Raw genomic sequence first — 21,138 nt, forward strand, 5'->3', positions numbered from 1 at the left:
CATGAATATATTTTTCTTATTGTCAATAAATGCCATGAAAAGACCAAACCCAGTAATGGCGTGATCTTCACATGTATTGTGTGTGTTTCAAAGCCTGATATATCTCCTTCCTCTGTGTCAAAGAGCTCTATTGTTGCCAAAAACCATTAAAAACACATCAGTGAGCCACACTGCTGCACTAGGTCACATGTTCCTTCATTATAATGAACACACATACTGTAGTTTATTTTGACTCAATCCCACACACACTGCCCTGCTGCTGGAAAATCTCACTCGAGCTCCAGATGTGCATTTACGTGCAGCTGAAAACTGTCCCCAACAACTGCACAAATTCCTCCTGCTTGAGAAACCTTTGCTGAGAACTAATGAATCTTAAAAAAAAAAAAAAAAAAAAAACTTTGCAGGCTTTAAAAAAAAAAAAAAAAAAAAGATTTACATCTTCAGCAGGAACCAATGGACTCAGTGTCACAGACATGGAGGGATGCAAGAGAAGTGAGACACCAGCACGTCCTCATACCTAAACGACTGAATAGGTTGAACGCCATGGACTCCCAAAACGACACATTTCACCATTGGAGAGTACCAGCAACAAGCCAATCAAAGGTGGACCATCCAATAGAAGTGGACCATCCTCATACAGAACCCTCATTGTCACATTGTTGACGTTATGAAATTGTGACAGTTTACTTAAGCTTAGGTACCAAAACTTGATCATGGGTTAAAATAAGTATGTTATTGTTAAGTATATGACCAAACATAAGTAAATAAAAATGGCTCAGTGGGTCAAAGTCCTGTGTTTGTTTGAGCCATCCATCCAGCCCAACTCCTCCATATGTGGACTTTCTTGCTCTTTATATTACATCACCTGACTTCCTCCTTTGGTCCCAACATAATTACTGTAGCTGCCTAACAATAACGTAAATATGGCTTGTAAAAATCTACTTGCAAAGTTGGCTTATGCCGTCGTTCTTCAGGTGAGGACAGGCTCTGACAGACAGACTAATACATTTAAGGTCTTTTCACTGAATTTGTTGACTACAAGAAAAATTGTGTGCGCAGGATCTTTTAACTTCAGTAAGACAGAATGTTGGCATTAAGAACTTAATGTTACTGAACTGCCAACCAGGTGAGACAACATGATGGAGAACGCTGACTCGGCTCTATACAAATGAAAATGTATATCCAACGAAGTTTCAGCTCAAAGCGAACAGTCTGATCAGGAGCGGTCGACATGTTTCTGACTAGAGACCGTAGAGAACTGTTTTGTGTGTTGAGCTCTTGTCTATTCCTCAAAAAAAGTCAAATGAATCAGCTGAGCTGAGAAGTGCTGGATACCATTTAAAATTCAGATGCATACAGAGTCAGTTCACTCAAATTAAAGAAAACACCTGGTGCATGCAGATAGTTTGGGTTTTATTTGTCAAATGTCCGTCTCTAAGGTTTCTGTCTACACCCCAATACAATGGAGGTGAATGGAATTCATTTTGTGCAATTATTTTGTGAAAAATGGCAGAAAAAACTCACTGCACTTTTCCAGAAACATAGTTTTCATAAGTTGCTGCCTTTGAGTTTAAATGCATTTCCAAAAACCTCCCCAAACAAACAAACAAACAAACAAACAAACAAACAAACAAACAAACAAACAAACAAACAAACAAACCCGATGTAATCTGTTACCAGCAACATGTACACAGGAAAAAGCGGGAATGTGGAGGGATTAATGTGTACATACCAGAGAGTGCAGTGGAGCCTCATAGTTTGGCGATGACGCTCCCTGTCCACCGTTCCTCGACCAGACAGCTGAACTGGCAGCTAGGAGAGAGGAGACAAGGATACATCATCAGGAGAGGAGACAAAAGGAGCAGGAGGATGCATGGATTGAGCACACAGGGAGATATGAGCAGGAGATCTGGGAATTGGAAGAATTGTTTAGTTCAAACTGACATCACTTCAGCTGTTTGTCTGTTCTGTGATAGATTGTCCAGGGTGTAACCCGCCTGTCGCCCAGTGCATGCTGGGATAGGCTGCAGCCCACTGCGACCCTGCACAGGTTAAGTGTGTACAGAAAATGGACAGAGGTCTGTGTGTGGATTAGAGCCAAAACCTCCTCCCCTTTCACATGTCAAAGAAAGAAACCACTCGAGTTACAACGCCAAACGGCAGACAAAACGCCCTTACACAGAAGAAGTCTCTCATCGCAGCCACTGATGGTGCTCGGACATAATAAACACAGAGATGGGGAAGGAAGACAGACACAAACCAGCTCATAACTCATAACAGAAATGCTAATTTTCATTTTTTGTTTCCGAGAAGGCGCAAGTGGTTGATTAGCATGGGCCCTCTGCAGAATAAACAGGCTTTGTGTCTCTGTTCTTTTCTGCTTTTGTGCCCATCGTTGCTCTGAAGGGTCGTATCTGAATCGACAGGTCTCATTAGCTGGTAGACAGAGAGACAGCCACTTGTGTGAATTTACATTAATGTGAGGCTCTGAGTGACGGAATATGGAGGCCTCTCAAGAGCTTTTGAGCTTCAGAAGTGAAACAAGCTTACAGTTGATTTTTCTTTGGCTCAAGGAGGTTTCAAACTCATTTTTCAGCACGTATTTTAAAAGAGGAAATCACAGCAACATCTTGTTAAAGCTTCAGTTCACACAGCGCTTGAATTGGAAAAAAAAAGGTGGCAGTACTTTAAAAAAGCAGCTGCATCCACATACAGCAATTGTGTGCCAGAAATTTTACGCTTTCAAAAAACAGCTGCCATGTTTTTCCAAGTTTGAAAATCACAAGCCCAGTGAGCCATGCTTTCATCCAATCAGGTGAAGGAAGTGTTCGTGTTGATGTCTGAGAGTTTCCAAATAGCTGGAACCTGTCATGTAGGTACAGCACCAAGTTTGCAACCAATTGCTTTTTTTTCTTCTTTTCCATGTCATCTTTTCTTTCCTCGTGTCTCCTCAGAGGCCTTTATTCTAATGCTCCCATCTTATCCCCCAGTTTTATCATCCCTTCTCCTCTTGTCTTCCACTTTCTTTCTCTGTGTCTTATTGTCTCCATGTTTTCAGCTCTTCAACCATCCTTCCTCATCAATCCCTTGGTGTCCTCCCATTTCTGCCTCCTTTCCCCTCCTCTTCTCTCTCCCGTTTCCTCTCCTTTCCTTTATTCTCTTCTTTTCTTTTTCCTATTCCTCATCTCCTTCTCTTTTCTCCTCATCCCTCCACTCTGCCCTCACCACTGATCTCTCCCTTGTAACTCTGATCCCATCTCATTAGCTTGTGTTTCTCTTTTTTTATTGTCTTCCTATTTTGTCTCACAGTCTTTTCTCTCCCCTCTCTTTTATTCATATTACATGCTCATTTCCATATGTTAATTAATGAATAATCACCTGGGTACATTCATGTGCAAATACAAATATATGTATTAAATGGAAGAGTAAATTATTCGGAGTCCAACACTGTAAAACACCCTCGCAGAATTAGCCTTGGATATCAATTTGCATGTAGTTTGCTCTAATAGGCTTCATTTCTAATTTGTAAAAAGTGGAGTAACTCTGACACAATGATAAACACCAATTATGGTTTAGCAGGCAATATCCCAGGCAGCTATAATGAGGAGGAGGAGGAGAAGGAAGAGGGGAGGGGGCTCGTGTTTGCAGAGCCGGTAGGTTTGTGAACGATTTGTCGAAGTGGTGCTCGTAATTAAAGCTATCAGTCACAAGGCGCGGCACAGAAATATCAAACGGTGTGTGTAGCAGCGACAATTAGAGACAAATTTGACACAACTATTATTAGGAAAAGTCATTTTTCACTTTAAGGAGCAGGGAGAGTTTACAGCATCAGCCAGGAGGAGGAGTAATTGGCGGAAATAGGAGGAGGAGGAGTATGGAGAGGAGACACAGCTATTATCACTGTGTTGGTATGGTCTTATTTTACACAGAGAGTTGGACTCGAAATGCAGAATCCCTGTAAATTATTGAATAAAAACATGGAACTTTAGTTCGAATGGTTTTAGTTTAAGTAATGTTTATATTTGTTTCTCCCACTTCTTCTTCCCAGAGCTGTAAGACATTTAAAAAGTCTCAAGTCCTTTGAAACAAGTCTATGTCAAGTCAGAACTAATTTGAAGCAAGTCCAAGTCAAATCTCTTGTCACTTTGTAATAAGTCCAAGACAAGTCTCAAGTCCTTTGAAACAAGTCCAAGTCAAGTCTCAAGACATTTGAAATGGGTTCAAGTGAAGTCTCAAGTCCTTTTTAACAAGCCCAAGTCATCTCATGTCTTTTGTAACAGGTCCAAGTCAAGTCTCAAGAATTTGCCACAAGTCCAAGTCAAGTCTCAGTTCATTTGAAAAAGTTCAAATCGAGTCTCAAGTCCATTGAACAGTCCAAGTCAAGTCCCAAGTCATTAGGAACAAGTCCTAGTAAAGTCTCAAGTCATTTGAAACGAGTCCAAGTCAAGTCTCAAGTCAACTGCAAAAGTCCAGGTCAAGTCTCAAGTCCACTGAAACAGTCCAAGTCAAGTCTCGAGCCATTTGAAACCAGTTCAAGTTAAATATCAAGCAATTCAAGTCAAGTTTCAAGTCATCATTTTTGTGTTTTCCATAATTTAGACTTTAGTCCAAGTCAGCTCTTATCTTTCCATCTGTGGTTGCTCATTCTGCGATGATATAGCTGCTGTGTTGTGATTGGAGGATGAGTGTCATGTGCTACCTGTGAGGGAGGGTGGAGAGCCGACTGGGGTGGAGGGATTGGAGGAGAAGCTGTTGTTCGTGTGGTCTGGAGAGTAGATCTGAAAAATAAAAACACGATACTCAGAGTAGCATGTAGAACTGTGAAAAGAATCCAAAGATCATAGAGCTAAAATTCATACAAATTCTTATAAGGATTTGAATTGAATAGAGAGACGAAATAAAGTAACATAAATGCTAAAATCATTTGGCATTAATAAAATGCTAAACAGGTCTTTCACATCTGTAAATGTGTGTATAGTCATGTGTGTCTGTGTGTGTTGCACTTACGGATGCGAGTGCTTTCCCTAAGGCGTCTCCTGTCTGAGAGCTGCTGGCTGCTGAGCTCTGCGCTCGGTTAGCTGTGACACACACACACATGCACACGGGGGAAAAGAGGGACGTATTCTTGTAAATAAGGATCTTGTAATGTTAATTATTCTGTCTATTCGTACACCATCAGTCCATCCGCTCTACACTCTGACTGCCAACACATATTGATTAACACTGATCCACACACTGCCGCAGTTTCGCCTGCTGTTCGTTTTCTTCCTCATTTGTTCTTTATTACACTGCAGGAAAAAAGCATGGAGTTGAAGAAACAGAAGCTCCCACTGAAGTTTTTTTATGCGTTTGCATGTTGTTAAAAGTTAACACATTCATTCAAAATATGTAACTGTATTATGAACTCCTGTGTGACATTAGACTGCAGACCATGATGCATCTCTTTTGGTCATACATGGTTATACGACATTTGATGGTGTGACACAGCTCAATAGGAACTGATGCTCAACATCTACATTCATTCCCATTTTAACTGACTGACAGCATGTGTTTGTGTGTGTGTTATTGTCTGCATGTGTGTAAATGTTGGATTTCAATACAACTAAATCTGTTTCACACACTTGAAGAGCACAGAGCCCAGGGAGGAAGGAAGTGACCTCACAGGACCAGATGAGCCCCCCCTCCCAAACACACGCACACACACACACACACACACACACTGAGGCAGAGCGACTCTGACATGCTCACAGCTCATCTCTCTTGATAGCAGATCCCAGATGGAAAGTTTACGCTCACACACACAAGTTAAACACGTGCACGGCAAACAGACACAGCACAGCAAAAACACATCCTTTCATGGCAAATGAATCCATTACAGAAATTGGCAGGAGTGGACTTCTTTAAGCTGTTAGAGAGGGAGAGAGAGAGAGAGGGAGAGAGAGAGAGAGAGAGAGAGAGAGAGAGAGAGAGAGAGAGAGAGAGAGAGAGAGAGAGAGAGAGAGAGAGAGAGAGAGAGAGAGAGAGAGAGAGAGAGAGAGAGAGAGGGAGAGAGACAGGAAGCAGCATATGTTTTGGGGTTAAAGCCTCATGTCTCACTCACGCCATACCACTGGCCTAGTAAACCATCCAAGGGATTACTGTTACACACACACACACACACACACACACACACACACACACACACACACACACACACACACACACACACACAGTGCTATCCGTACTTGATGCATAATTTAGAACATGTGCAGGAAAAATCTTTTTCATAAATGAGAGCTTATAGCCACAAAGGAGGAGAGCATTCAGAAGATGAAACTGATTTTTAGGTTCTTCTGTCTGTGTGCATCATCTCTTCAAAGGGAGAGAGGAATTTTATTTTGTGTTACATATTCCCAAATTTCTCCCATGGGGGATAAATAAAGTGTTATCATATTTTCATATAATCATGAAATCAGTTGAATTTTGAGTTATGAATGTTGAATTATGCATTTAGTCTCATTTCTCTCTTTATTTCTTCATATACCTCTCCTCCAGACTTAAAATGTCCATTTACCTCTGCCCTGCATTTCCTTCACTGTGTCCTAACTCCATATTTCATATGTGGTTTTCATCGCATACAGTTCCTGCAGTGTGTGTATTAGAAATCACTGCACTTTAACTTTTTATATTCGGAAATGATGCAACATGTGCAATGACAGCCAAACTTTGCAGAGCTAAAGAAATCTTTTCAAAAGATTGAATGTTTTTTTTTTGTTCCTCATGGAGCTGTCTCATCACCATCCACAATTTGTTTTTTGCAGCTGCATGTATTTCCTCTGAGCATTGACAATCAACAGCACAATAATAAATCAAGTGGGGTTTTTTTTGTATGTGTGATGATTTTTAGAAAGTAAAGAAGAACATGATCCCTCACCAGCCTTCTACCAATTCTGCTCATTGGACTACATGAACAAGGCAGCGATCTCAAGAGGTTTGAGAGTTGGTTTGGTCACATTAAAGTCAACTTAAACACAATGAGTAAACTATAATAACAATGAACACCAATCAGTGTGGAACTGCTGATACAGATGGGCAGAGGTGAATTATGATCTAGGTGGTCTGAGAAGTTTCTGTGGACATTTTCTTATTCTCTGTGAACACTGCTTGTTATCAAAATCAACTGACATCAATCCATGGTGACCACAGCTGCAGTTTTCGCTCACTTGTTTACTCGTACAAAATAAGACTGAGGCAGAGAAATGCCTTTAAACACTCTGCGTCCGTGCTTTGGCAGTTCATGTGTGCACACATGAAGGCTCATCTTGTGTTTACACTCATCTGCTTTGGCTCATGAGCGTGTGTGTGTGTGTGCGTGCGTGTGTGTGTCTCTGTGTGTGTGTGATATGGTTATGGAATGTTGGAAATGTCTTCCCATGAAAACAAACTTTCAATCTGTTTCTTATTGCTGTCCTATTTGTTCTATGGGACTCAAAGCAAGGGGTCCATATGGCATGCTGTGTGTGTGTGTGTGTGTGTGTGTGTGTGTGTGTGTGTGTGTGCATTAGTGATGTCAAGGTCAAACTGTTGTATTCCGTTTCTGACCTCCTGCCTTCTCCCCTGTCACTGAAGTTTTGTTTTCAAGTGGTTTAAATCATCTGAGTGACATCACAGCGGGGACAGTTAGAGCTGGTTATGAGGCGGTAAATGAAAATGTGGTTTAGCTAACGGTGACTTCTGACTGCAAAGGACTGGTAATGTTGTCTTTCATGCAGTAAATGTGGGTAAATTTTTCCAAAGTCAAAACACAAACACAAGTCAGGTCAAGTCTTCAGGGAGTCTGGGGTCAAGTCAGCGCAGTCTCAAAGTCAAGTCCATGTCAGCAGTCAAGTCCAAGTCAAGTTGCTGCTTCTCCTTGTCCCAGTCAAATCCTCATTATTAGGACTAAAGTCTAACTCAGGTCCAAGTTTGACGTAGAGTCTACAGCTCTGAGACACATACCCCCATTTTTTTTTATCAGCATTCAAACAAGTGAAATGATCATGTGACTCACACCAGCGATCACATGATACCAACAGATTAACAAGTATCTGCAGCCATGCTAGCAGCTCTTTGAGGCTGTACTCGGACACAGCGGTGCTTTGTGCTAAATGCTAATGAATGGATTTGTCTTCTGGGGACGTGAATGTCTGCAGACTTTCATGGTAATTCATCTCATATTAATTGGGACATCTCAGTCTGGACCAAAATTGTGGACCAAGTGACCGACAGACTGACATTACCATTAAGCTGCTAGCGTAGCTGAAGATATAAAAAAACAGCACATTTTGTAAAAAGCAGTAATCTCTGCTTAGTTCCTTGAGTAGCTCTATCGTCAATACAGTTTGATTTTACAAACTCTTTGGTTTTCAGCATGAGAATTTTCCACCTGGATGCATCTCAGGCTTGTTAAAGACACAAAATGAGCACCAGACTTAAAAAACATTGAACTCATCAGTGGAAAAAAAACAATATTAACCAATATTATATTTACTGTCCAATCAGATGAAAAATACAAGTTTATCTACATTCCAACATTGTTAAACTTGGGATGTCGAAAGTGAAATGGATGCTTTTCTTCTTGAGTTAATTAATGGCATCAGTTAATGTCATTAGCTGCACCACCGGCTGATTGACAGCAGATGACATTGCAATGAAAGATGACATCAACACGACATGGAACATCTCAAAGCGATGCTACAGCTGTGTGCCTTTAAAGAGCAACCACCCCATTTCCTGATTCGCATTCCAGCAAGACACAAATACACACAGGCGTCTTACCCATGATGCTGTCTGTGCCGTTGGTGGGGGCTGTGCAAGAGGCGGTGCTGTAGTGATTGGCCCCACCCCCGCTCCCTCCCCCTCGGTGGAAGCTGGACATAGGAGGAAGGCTGGAGGTGATGTCTGCAGACGAGTGTGAGGGGTAGCTCTGCAGACAGACGGACAGAAGAACATGAAAAAAGCAAACTACTTCAAAGCAGGAAAAATAACATGAGAAGAGAATAAACCTCACATCCTCTTCATTGGATAATTGCACAGAGCTTTTAATATCTTGAAAGAATTACCGTCTAATGACGTGAATGATGGACTTATGAATGATTTACAGCCTCACATTTGTTTACAATTTATAAATGTATGTCATGTGTTGTGTGATATATTACTGAATACTGGCAGATTTAACATTTATTGCTTATAAATCTGTGACTTTACCAGTGTTGTGGCTGTGATCTTAAATGCTGTAACTTTCAAGAATTAAATACCAAAGCTTCAGTTACTTGGGAATTGAAGTTATTGCTTATTGGTGTGGTTCCCCATCTCATTGGGTTGAAAAACACCATCTGCTTGTCAGCTTGTGACTCAACATTTCCTGATGCTGTCATTTTGTCAAGCAATGACTTAGTTTAAGTTGCCTTCAAAGACAACCGACGTCTGAATTACCCCGTTCTTCATTATGTAAGAGTATTTTCAGGGCTTTTTCCAATCATCCCAAGGTGTTGTGGGACACGGTCGAAAGCGAGTTTCTGTCTTTACGTTTAATCTGTGCAGTGACTTCCTGAAATGAAGGCATCACCTGTGTTATGCTTAAACTGTCTTTGTATACACTGTGATTGACAGCTCTGCTTACCAGTCTGTCGTGAGGGTGAATCCCGCAGTAGGAGGAGCTCTGGGCGGGGCCGTGGGCCGAGTTCCCGCCCCCCAGCATGCTGCCGTGGTAACCCTGCTGGCTCATACTGCTACTACTGCTGCTCCAGGGATCGCCACTGTGGTGACCGTCTGATAGGTGGACACACAGAGAGACAGAAAGAGGTGCATGTGATGTGCTGTATGCTGGTTGGAGATCAGCTTCATCTTTCTCCCTGCTGTCAAACCTACCTGTGACTCACTCAGTGCGTCTACAAACAGTTTACTAATCTGACCCACTTCCTGCAGTAACCTGATTTCAGAAAACATTCACGTAAATGGGACACCTGGTTTTCTTCTTCTGGTTTAAGAATATCCTGGTTAACACAGATCTGAGCTGCACAAACTGATTTCTGGGACCATTTGTACCTTTATCCATGTCTGTAAAGTAGTTTTGGGAGTGTGTGTATGTACATGAAAGGTTGGAGGGGAAAAGGGCGTCTGGAGAAAAATATTTCAATCAGTCTGAGCATTTCCTGTTTGTAGTCGTTAGACATAGACAGACTGGAAACGTGAGCGAACATTGTATTACTGTCCACGGAAATCATTTCTTTGATTGACTGGCAGGTGTCCATTGAAGGTTGGGTTGGTTGCATGCAGATAATCAGCGTGTGTGGAGAGCAAAGAGGACGAATGTGTTGGCTGAAATGCAATCTCTGAACCCATCAGATATTGTCTGGCAATGATTTAGCTTAATATTAGCTTTTTCATTGAGTTTTTTTGTTTTGTCTTGTTTTGTTTTGCAGATATCTGTTTATAGAGATGAGAAGAAATCTTCGGACAGCGTCTCAAGTTGCCGATTGTACCATAAGCAATGCCAGCGCACGGAAGCCAAAGACTTGGCTCAGATATCCGTTATCTGTTATCCAGATATCTGCTGGCCACATCAGAAGCCATTTGCCTCTAGCAACTAGACTGTCACCAGACAAGAGCTGAGGGGTTCCAGGATTGAGGTGAAACAGATCAAACTGAGTGCAAACGAATGCAAGAAACACTCAGAGGTGTCCTGGTGGAGAAAATACTGCAGCCTCCGAGGACACCTCTTTGCTTTTGATGCTTTCACACCAAAAACACACATGTGCAGTAATGATAACTAATATAACAACCACATTTTCAACAGAGATCCACTGCAGGAAGTTTCGATGAGGGACAGACTTGTGTGTGTGTGTGTGTGTGTGTGTGTGTGTGTGTGTGTGTGTGTGTGTGTGTGTGTATTACTCATGTTGTAGGGACATACATCTGTTTACACAGACTAGCCTTCCAGGTTCAGGCTAAGGTTAGGGTTAAGCAAGTAGTGGTGTTAGGGTCAGGGTAAGTGTCCTTCAAATCATTGTAAGTCAATGTAAAGTCCTCTGAAGTGATGGAAACTGGACTCTCTGTGTGTGTGTGTGTATGTGTGTGTGTGTACCTGGCATAAAGAAAGAGCTTGGGAAGCCAGAGCTGGGAGGTTTGGAGGAGGGATAACCTGGTGAGTCCCTGTTGTAGTCGGCTGTACTGGCAGACGGAGCGTACACCTGCAACACAAACACAGAGACATACAAGATCATTCAGATGGCTGAACAAAATACTTGTTCTCCTCAAAAGCTCAGAGCTGAACACATCCTGCCAAAAGCTTCTACTCTCTCATTTTCCTCAGCAGGAATCAGCCTCAGATGGACATCATTTCCACCAGGCTGTAACAGATGATTGACACTCAGACATCAACATCAACCCTTCCCACACCTGACTGGATGAACACGCCAGTGGCTGAGCTGTCAACAGTCTCCGATTCTCAGACTGGAAAAACTATGGCAGCTCCTTTGGGAACTTTGTCTGACTTTGATCAGTTCAATCAATTTTTGAAAAATGTAAAGACACGCCTGCACAGCACATATGTTAACTTTTATTTGTCAGAATTAGCCAATTTAAACTCATGTTATCACTTTTAAAACAATTCAAAACAAGCTTAGAAATTATTTGATATTCATATTATGTTACGTTTTGTAAAATTACCAACTTTTTAAACTTAGAAATACTTTCAGAATAAGCTTTAAACTTTATATGTTATTTATTCATGTGGAGTGGATTTTTAAGCATTTCAGGCTTTTAAAAAATAACTTTTTTTTGTAGTGTAAACCTATTTCCCCCGAGAATTACTTATTCTTAAACTTTTTAAAGCTATTTAATTTTTTTTTTACTTTTCTTTATTTTCCAAAAATAAGATGATTTTTAAACTTTTCTGCACTTTTTTTGAACATATAACATAAATAATAACAATACTACTACTACTACTACTACTACTACTAATAATAATAATAATAATAATAATAAACTTTTTAAGATCATTTTCATTTTAACAAGAATAGAAATGTCTAAAAGTCACTCATACACTTGCACACACACACACACACACACACACACACACACACACACATTATATTAACATTTTGTAAATGGTAAACCCGATTTTAAACATTTAAAGTGATTTTTAAAATGATATTAAAAACTTATTGTTATTTGTTAAAACCATTAAGTGTACTGTGAGCTCAAGCTGTGCTAATCCACAACAACAACAACTGGCTGTGTTAAACACACTGACTGCATTCCCAGTGCCCACCACTACACGAATTACTACTGCCTAATAATGTAGCTCCTAACATGTACAGCTCCAACACATTTGAGTGAACCCTCCACTCACTCACACTGCTTTGATGACTACAAGAGGAACAAAGCAGTGATTTCCCGAGTGACTCCTCTCAGAGGGGCTGCAGCAGTCATGCAGCAAACATGCAGCAAAACGTGAGAGTGCAAGCAGAACCAGCAGCCTGTCATCACTCAGAACAGGTGACGTTCTTCCTCAGCAACACAGCGGCAGCATGAGAACACAATGCCTGTGTTTGGTCATGCCTTTGACTGGGGGTCCCCACAGCATGCCTTTGAGTGTGTGTGTGTGTGTGTGTGTGTGTGTGTGTGTGTGCGCACGCGCATAGCGTGCGAACACTCAGCCATGATGCTAGCTCGCACCGCATGACGCAATCCCTAGAACAGCTGTTGAAAGCACTCTTCTCTCTCTCTGTCTCCCCCACTGATTCACATCAAAATGAAAAGCTCCCTACACCTAATCTACCTCAATCCTCTAAAAAAGACATGGGCTGCTTTGTTAACTTTAGAGCATTTGCATATGGATGGAACACAGATGTGATAAAACACAGACAGAAGAAACAAAAGAAAAAGATGAAAAAAAGAAAACACTTGGGGGCATTATAAAAACAGCATCATCTCACTTCCCACACTCCCTGAGAGAAATTATTAAAAACAGAAAACAGACTAAAACAGTTTCTGTCAAACAGAAACCTCCTGACTTTTGCTCAGATCACTAAAAGCTTGGATGGTTTGCTGAATCTTTCGGCTTCAACTTCCAAGAGTGAAAATGGGGTACTGATTTCCTTTGCTTTACTGTGCTGTACTCTTACAGGTGAAAGATCACTAGGACACACCGTCACCATACAGACAACTCAGACTGGCAATCATGCATGTTTTCTGGAGCAGGGAGTCAGGTGTGCACAGGTGGGAACATGGTTGGAGCAAGAAGGGATAGAAGCTGACAGACAGTGACAACACTGAGTCCTACACTAGCATGTGGTTTTCCCTTGATGTCTTTCCTTCAGTGAATACCCTGGCAATGAACTTTGTAGCATACAGGAAGTGAACCCCTCTGGTTCTTAGATAAGTAACAAAGGATTAAAAGATGACGAGAATAGAATACTTATGTAACCTTCATCATCATGATGAAAAGCATGGACCCAGCGCCTTTAAGAGGTATTGGGATACCACCGTTGATTCAAGGAACTTCCAGCATCTAACATATGGAACGGAATAATAATTTTATCATGTGACCAGTAGAGTTGGGCGGTATCCAAATTTTGATACCGTCAAACTTTCCCCACATTTTCCCGGGGTATACGGTACTACTGTGACTAATTAAAAATCACTTTGTAGGGCAGCGTGACATGCGTGCTGTTCAGACAGTCAATGCTCACGCTAAGAAGCACCAATCCTAACTTTTAGCATACCAGACTGATGGGGAGAAACTCAGTTAAAAGCCTCTACCAAACATTGCCACCCTAACGAAACATAATTCATACCCCATGAAATTATATGTGTATGTAACGAAAGCACGAATAGCGCACATCAAAGGTACTGCATCTGTTGATTTCACCACTTCATGCAAACCTCAAAATCCTGGTATCATATGAAAGCAGAGAGTCTGATGATCACGAAGATGTCTCCCTCCACACTGTGCGACGAAAACTCGGCGAGCTAGCAGCCAAAGCGTAGCAGAAAAAAAACTTCGCTAAATCATAAAGTATGTTTTACCTTTTCTGTTTTGTGGTCAAAAGTTATATTCCAGCCCCAAAACACGCTGCTAATGTCTCCTCCTATGACTCTGTGTTAGTTTGAGATCAATCACAAAGGTCCTGCTTGTTTACATAAAGAGGAGGGGGTTTCTAGAGTGGAGGGAGAGCTCTTCATGCAATAACTCTCTGGTGTTACTTCCTTCTGGATCGTCATTGGTGTTTGAAACACCGTATTTCTATGGTGAATTTGGGTGGGTCGCTGAGCTATTGACTGGCGTAACCACACAGTTAGTTTCACCGCTCCGTCTCATGAATGAGCAGAGCGCTCACAGAGGACTCAGGCATTTCGGCCTTTTATGAGAGCTAAGATCAATAGCAAGCAGAAAAAAGGTTGAAAAAGTGTTTTCAACAGAGGAGTTTCTCTGTATGCTTGGACGAGATAACGGTACTATGCTCAGATGCGTCTAAATGAGCGCCTGGACATACCTGTGTTATAACATCTGTAAAACTGCTCGGGTTCATTTTTTTAGCAAGTACTTTTGCACAGTCACCTTTTCCTCAAGTAAAAATTCAACCAGATACATTGAACGGAGTGGACTTCATTTTTGTTATGACAATGCTACAATTATGATAGAGCCCTATAGACCTATATGCGCAGCATTTTTTTTAATGACGGTAATGAAACTGATACCGTTGCTATTTTTAGATACTGCGAGATACCTTATTACCGGATTACCGCCCAACCCTAGTGACCAGTAACTTCTTACTGGCCGCAGACTCTGGACACTGCTCTGACCTTGTGCTGTTGGACAGTTTTCAGCACCATAAAGCACAACATTCTTATTGATAGAATGAGGGAATGTGCAGGAATCACAGGAGTTGCACCAAAGTGGTTCTCCTCTGACCTTTTTTCTAGCATCAATCGTGGAGTGCCCCAAGGATCTATTCTGGGACCAATTTTGTTGTCACTGTATGAATTACCCCATTTGACAAATAATTCAGCAACACATCTCGTTTCACTGTTATGCTGATGATGCACTGTTATACCCCTCATTTAAACCACATGAACCAAACAGTTCAACTGTTCAGCTTTCCTTCTTACACTAGTATTTCACTGTTTTATTTGAACTTTATTGTCATTACATATTTAAAATTGTGCTCATTTTAGCACCATCATGTTTGTATTTATATATGCAGTTCCATTTTTGCACTTTTTCTGTTTTAAATTCAAGAGTTTCTTCTTTCATTGGCTATCTTTTTATTTGCATCTGTGCTTTGCAGTTAATTCCCTTACTTAAATTTCACCTGCTTTAGCTTATATCTTTTATCACCATTTTACTTTTATATATGGACTTAACTCTCTTATTTTGAACTTCCATGTGTTAATGCATGGGCTTAGTGCTGCTTGATTGAAATTCTCATTTTTTTTCTGGAAGTCCTTTAATCTGGAAAGTACTTTGTGCTTAAACTTGAAAAGTGCTATATGAATAAATTATTACTATTAGTATTAGACTGCAGCCGGTCTCCATGTTTTAAAAGATCAGTTTTGGCAGCATATTTATTGATCTGGTTATTGAGAAATGTTTGCTGTAGGATTATGCTTTAGCCACAAGTTTTGCATTTTTAGCCTCTTTACTTCCATTCATGTTCGCTTTATATCCCACTTTGCAGAATAGTCCAATATTGATGCTGGCTATAATGTTGCCATGCTGCTGTGACTTTTGAATTTTAATGCTTTTTTTCTGCATTCTTTGGTTTCCATACATTTATGTATGTTAGAATTGCATTGAAACCTCATGGAATACACACTTTTCAGAGTAATCTGTGCTTAACTACATCACCATGTAATGATAGTGGCACTGACAGATGAAGGTAGACTTGCAGCGAAGTGCAACAATATAGACTGCACAACGCAAGTAAGTCTCAACAAGTTTCAGCCACATGCTCCATATGTCCACATGTTCTGTACAGTTCCTTCTGTAAACTAAAAGCTGTGTTTTAGAGCTTAGCCTTGTGTTGACTGTGTTAACTTCCTGAAACAACTGGTTGCGGAAAGACGTCAACACAGCGATCACAGCAATCAGGATGTCTGAGTAGCAAGGAATGCTGGGATCTGTGGGAATGAAAGGCTGAGGTCAGGAAATGACACATACAGCCACCCACCCATCAACCCACCCCATCAACCCACACACACACACACACACACACACACACACACACACACACACACACATACAAACTTGCATACACACATATACACAGATGTAAGGTGTTAAGAGAACCTAATCAGCTGGGAGAGGTTCCCACAATGCACCTTGCACAAGTTTTGAGGATCCAAATGCTTCAGTTTCACACATACGTGCATGCGCGTGTGCACGCACGCACACACACACACACGCAGTGTCTGTAAATGTCATTAGAGCTAAACTAAAATCCCCTCAAACTTCCTCCTCCTCCTCCTCTTCCCCTCTGAGAACAGAATTTGTCCTCTGATGATAAAACCACATTTATTGACCCAAAGCCTGTACAAGAAAATGTATACACACAGACACACAGACACACACACGCTTGTGTTGTTCCTGTTGAAAATATTTAGATTTATATCTCATGTCGAACAGGCATATTTTCCCACTGAATGTGTTGTCGACTGGTGACGAAAGGCTGTGATTTGTGTGTGTAGTCTATGTGTGTGTGTGTGTGTGTGTGTGTATTTATGTAAGTGTGTCTGTGCGACTTTGTGTGTGTGTGTTACAGACAGACAGAAACAGGTGCAGAGTGTGTTTAAATCTGAGGAATGTAGAGAGACACAATAACAACCTCACTTCCTGCAGTCTACGAAGTGTGCGCACACACACACACACACACACACACACACACACACACATACACACACACACACACATACACACACAGCACTATCAGTATTCCCACAGTTAGTGAGCAGACCTCAAGCCAATCAGAGAAACCCTCGACAGTGTTGTCATTTCAGTGACAACTGGCAAATCACAAACTAGAGACAAGCAATGTGAACCATGACAGAGATCATCTCCAATCAACTTTCATATGTAGCTATTTTCTACAACATGTCTGATAAAGACAGTGCTCACTTGCTTATGTCAAATAGTGACTGTGTAAATCCTATTTTTATAGAATGTGCTGAAAATATTAGGAATTCTACTACAATAGAAACAGAACAGAAACCAGTGAAACCAGGTGTGAAATCAATTCTACGCCCTGATATGAAGCACAACCAAATCAGACCTCTGTGTAACAATAGGAACCAATCTGACCAGCTGTGTAAAATTGTAATCTGGACCACAGTAGTAACAGAACATGAAGTGCCCGTATGAACACATTGGAACCAGTTGAGTACAGGAGCAGCACTGAAGCCAGTTCAGTTGTCTCTGTAATGACTGATGATGATAGAAATGAGTGCCTTTGTAGAGGAAACTGACTGGAAAACTATTAAAGCAGTTCATAAAACTACAATCTGTACAAATTGTATAACAATATAACCTGAAGTGGAACCAATCAAATTAATCCATTTTGTGACAAAAAAACTTGCACTAATGTTAAATTATGAAATGTATTGCAGTAGAAATTGAACAGAAACCACCCAAACCAGTCCTCCAACAAGTGAAAACCATATAAACCAAGAGAAACAGTTCCATCAAGCATTTATTGTATTACAACAGAAACCTGACAGAAACCACTAGAACTGATTCCCAGTACATAAAACCATAAAACAACCCCTTTGGGCCTGTTGGTTTCCAGAACAATGACAAATACTCCTGACAGAAACCAGTGGAGGCTGTTCACTGAAAGGATCATGTGCAGCACAGTAGAAACCCTGCTAGAATCCAGTAGACGCAGTTGTGTAACCTCCCGCCGCGCCTTGGTGTTTGACGGATCGAGCGAATCTTCACAGAACACAAAACATCCCAGACTTCATCAAAGCTTCGCTCTGCGTGGCCCCCGGCAGCAAGACAAGAAAATAAAGACACATTCCAATGAAAACTGATTCCTCATGGAGCTAACACAACACACACACACACACACACACACACACACACACACACACACACACACACACACACACACACACAGACGATGCACTCAGAGAGACCAGCTGTGTGACTCACTGACCTGAACCACAGGTACAAACACAACAGAAACAGCAGCTGAACTTTAATTAGAGAAAGAAAATTAGTAGAAGTCTGCACATGCACTGATCCCAATGCTCTGAATTCAGAGGAACATTCGGATCATGTCCTGCTTTGTTTTTTGATCTAACACCTGTAAATGGTTTTTGCAAGTCTGCACTCTGAACTCTGCTTAGCTTCAAAAGAAAAGTGATTATCATGAGAATAAAGGAGACATATTTAGCCATTTAGTCAGAAAAATGTCAGAAAGACTCTTCAAACTGCTTGTTCAGTCTGATCGACAGTCACGAAACCCAAAAGCAAAACCCCAAAGACCTTTAATTTACAGCACATTTCCAAAAACGCAACAAACTATCATCACAGAGAATCCAGACACTAGATAAATGAATAAACAACAAGCAAAAAAAAAAAAGTCATAAATGACAAAAATGCTGCATCATGACTGTGGAGGCTGATGTTGTAGAATCACGGCAACATTCAAAAAAAGAGAGAAAGAGAGAAGAAACAAAGAAACGTTCTTTTCGCTGCAGCGCTTCACATCTAACTTGTTGACAGCGATGGAAATGCTGCTGGGCCCTGAAGGGTTTTTGTCAGAAACAGACTGGAAAGAGAATGGAAAAACAATAAATGGAACAAAAGGAAAGGCTAAAAGTTGGATGAGGATAAAACGACAGTGAACGGAAACAAACGAGAGAAAAATGGAATGAGAGTAAAGAAAGGAAGAAAAGGAGAGGCGGGCTTTTCGTCTTTGTTTAGTGTTTGATGCTTCTTTTTGTCCGTTATTGTCTCCAAATGTGGGGAGCATCTGTTCAACCTCTCTGTCTCGCCTTCTCCTTCGGATGAGAAAGAGGAGCGCCTCCTGCTCTTCCTCCTCGTCTTCCTCTGTATTTTGGGCCTTACTAAACATCCACACATTGGGAAGTTAAGGTGAGACCGAAAACATTTCACCGTTTTCTCAGAAATGACACGTTAACGTGTCAGTCCTGAGTGTTGAGACCATGCCGTGCTACATCTCCACTAACTCTGCTAATGTGTTGATGTTGTGGTGGAACAAGATGTTTGCAAAGACTCAAGAAACGCAGCTCAGGATGCAAAAACTAGGAGCAATGCACAGGCTACTACTACTACTAGAGGCAAAGCTGCTGAATGAATGTTCGCCATTTTAGTTTAGTGTGTTTGTGTGACAACATCTGCTAATTACCACTAAACACCAAGTACAGCTGAGGCTGAGGGGAATGCCAGTAGTTTAGCAGGTATTTGGTCATAAACCAATGACAAGCCATCAAACTGTGTTTGAAACATTCCACTGACAGCCATCTGGAACTGATAGCGCCCGTCCATCTCTGCTGGTTGCTACAGGAAAAGTCCAGATATCGTCAGAGTTGTTTGGGAATCATGAATGCCTGCAGAAAACATCGTGCCAGTCTGTCACATAGATGATGACATCTCAGAGTCAATCACCAAAGTCAGTCGGATTCTGGGGACCTTGACTGTCTGTATAAAGTTTAAATGGCAGTCCATCCATACTGTTTACATTATCATGTCTCTCTCTCCCTCCACTGTGCCTCCTCTTCTGGGTTTGTGTGCCCTGTCCTCCTCCCAGGTCTCCATAGTTGAGGGAGGTCATGTGGTTCTACCTTTACAGCATCACCTGAGGCTGGATCCATCCTGACATACCTTGCCATCCTTAGAACTGCGCCATTAGCATGGCTAGCCATGACAGCATCTGTCTCAGAATGTCTCAAGTTTACATTTTCCAGACAAGGACCTCTAGAGGCTGAGGATGTCTGGGTGGATGGATGGGTTAGCAAAGCTTGGGACTTGGACACGGGAGACTGCTGTTCACATCTCAGCCTCCTATCTACAGCTGACACTGGTGTCTTTTAACCCTGACCACAACCTGTCCCCGACCAAACCTCATCCACAGACTCTGAGGATCAGAAGACACTCAGACGTGCTGGAGATGAAGCTTAGCAACACACTGCCGACAGCTTTTGACCAACGGGCTTCAGCAGGATGTGCCCACATCTGGCTGCTAGGCCCCTGTCCTCTCACAGTCAATACTTTTAGTCCAGTGATAGAGCTCACAGATGCAGCCTGGCATTCCTGAAAGAGCAGAGCCGAGGGATCACGCTTCACTCCAGATCAAATGTGCACACGGGGAACAAACCGACCAACCTGAGAACAGCAAAATTTTTGAAAAAAAAAAAAAAAAAAAAGCATTGCTACATGCCTGCTTAAGTATCAACACACACATCTTGCAGGTTGATGATCAGGTTTTATGTCCACCACGCTTCAACAGACTGACATGCAGACAGGAAACGACAAGAAACAAATCAGCATTTTGCTTAATAAAGGACCTAAAATGTTCCTGTCTTGTTTTTCTTTTCTCTCTCTGCCTCCTGCTCTCTCTCTCTCTCTCTCTCTCTCTCTCTCTCTCTCTCTCTCTCTCTCTCTCTCTCTCTCTCACACACACACACACACACACACACAGTTTACCACACTTCATCCAAAGCAGATGTGCTGGAATGTGAACACTCAAAGGAGCAGTCACGAAACCTCTTGACAGACACATGCACACACACACACAGACACACACACACACTCATGCTCGTGCACACACACACACACACACACACACACACACACACACACACACACACACACACACACACACACACACAGTCGGCTGCACCTGTGCCTGTCCAATTTTTTCTCTCTTTGTTTCACTCTCTCCCTCCTCCTCCTCCTCTCTGTCCTCTGCCTCTCTCATTTCTCACAGGCTGGTTTCGCTTTCATCTCGTCTTTATTCACCTTCACACAAACAGCTTAACACCGCGGCGAGCAAAAACAATGGAGGAGATACAACGCAAGTTTACATGTCAACATACCCTGATAACCTCTGAAGCCGTCCATCATGTCAGACATTCTTTGGTTGAAGC

At 41.7% G+C, this 21,138-nt stretch overlaps 1 protein-coding gene across 19 annotated transcripts in view; it reads right to left on the reverse strand.

Moving 5' to 3' along the window:
• tcf4 (transcription factor 4) overlaps positions 1-21,138 on the reverse strand; it is a 248,766-nt gene that overhangs the window by 32,568 nt on the left and 195,060 nt on the right. For 17 of the 19 annotated variants that reach the window (XM_070988567.1, XM_070988564.1, XM_070988560.1 and 14 more), the window contains 6 exons: positions 11,105-11,210; positions 9,641-9,789; positions 8,797-8,944; positions 5,008-5,078; positions 4,700-4,778; positions 1,733-1,812 (listed from right to left, as the gene is read on the reverse strand). In XM_070988567.1, coding sequence (XP_070844668.1) covers positions 1,733-1,812; positions 4,700-4,778; positions 5,008-5,078; positions 8,797-8,944; positions 9,641-9,789; positions 11,105-11,210 — 633 coding nt within the window. The remainder of the gene's footprint in view (positions 1-1,732; positions 1,813-4,699; positions 4,779-5,007; positions 5,079-8,796; positions 8,945-9,640; positions 9,790-11,104; positions 11,211-21,138) is intronic. The other 2 variants (XM_070988571.1, XM_070988572.1) reach the window with 1 other exon arrangement.

The sequence above is a fragment of the Chaetodon trifascialis genome, chromosome 20, assembly GCF_039877785.1.
Source record: "Chaetodon trifascialis isolate fChaTrf1 chromosome 20, fChaTrf1.hap1, whole genome shotgun sequence".
Lineage (NCBI taxonomy): Eukaryota > Metazoa > Chordata > Actinopteri > Chaetodontiformes > Chaetodontidae > Chaetodon > Chaetodon trifascialis.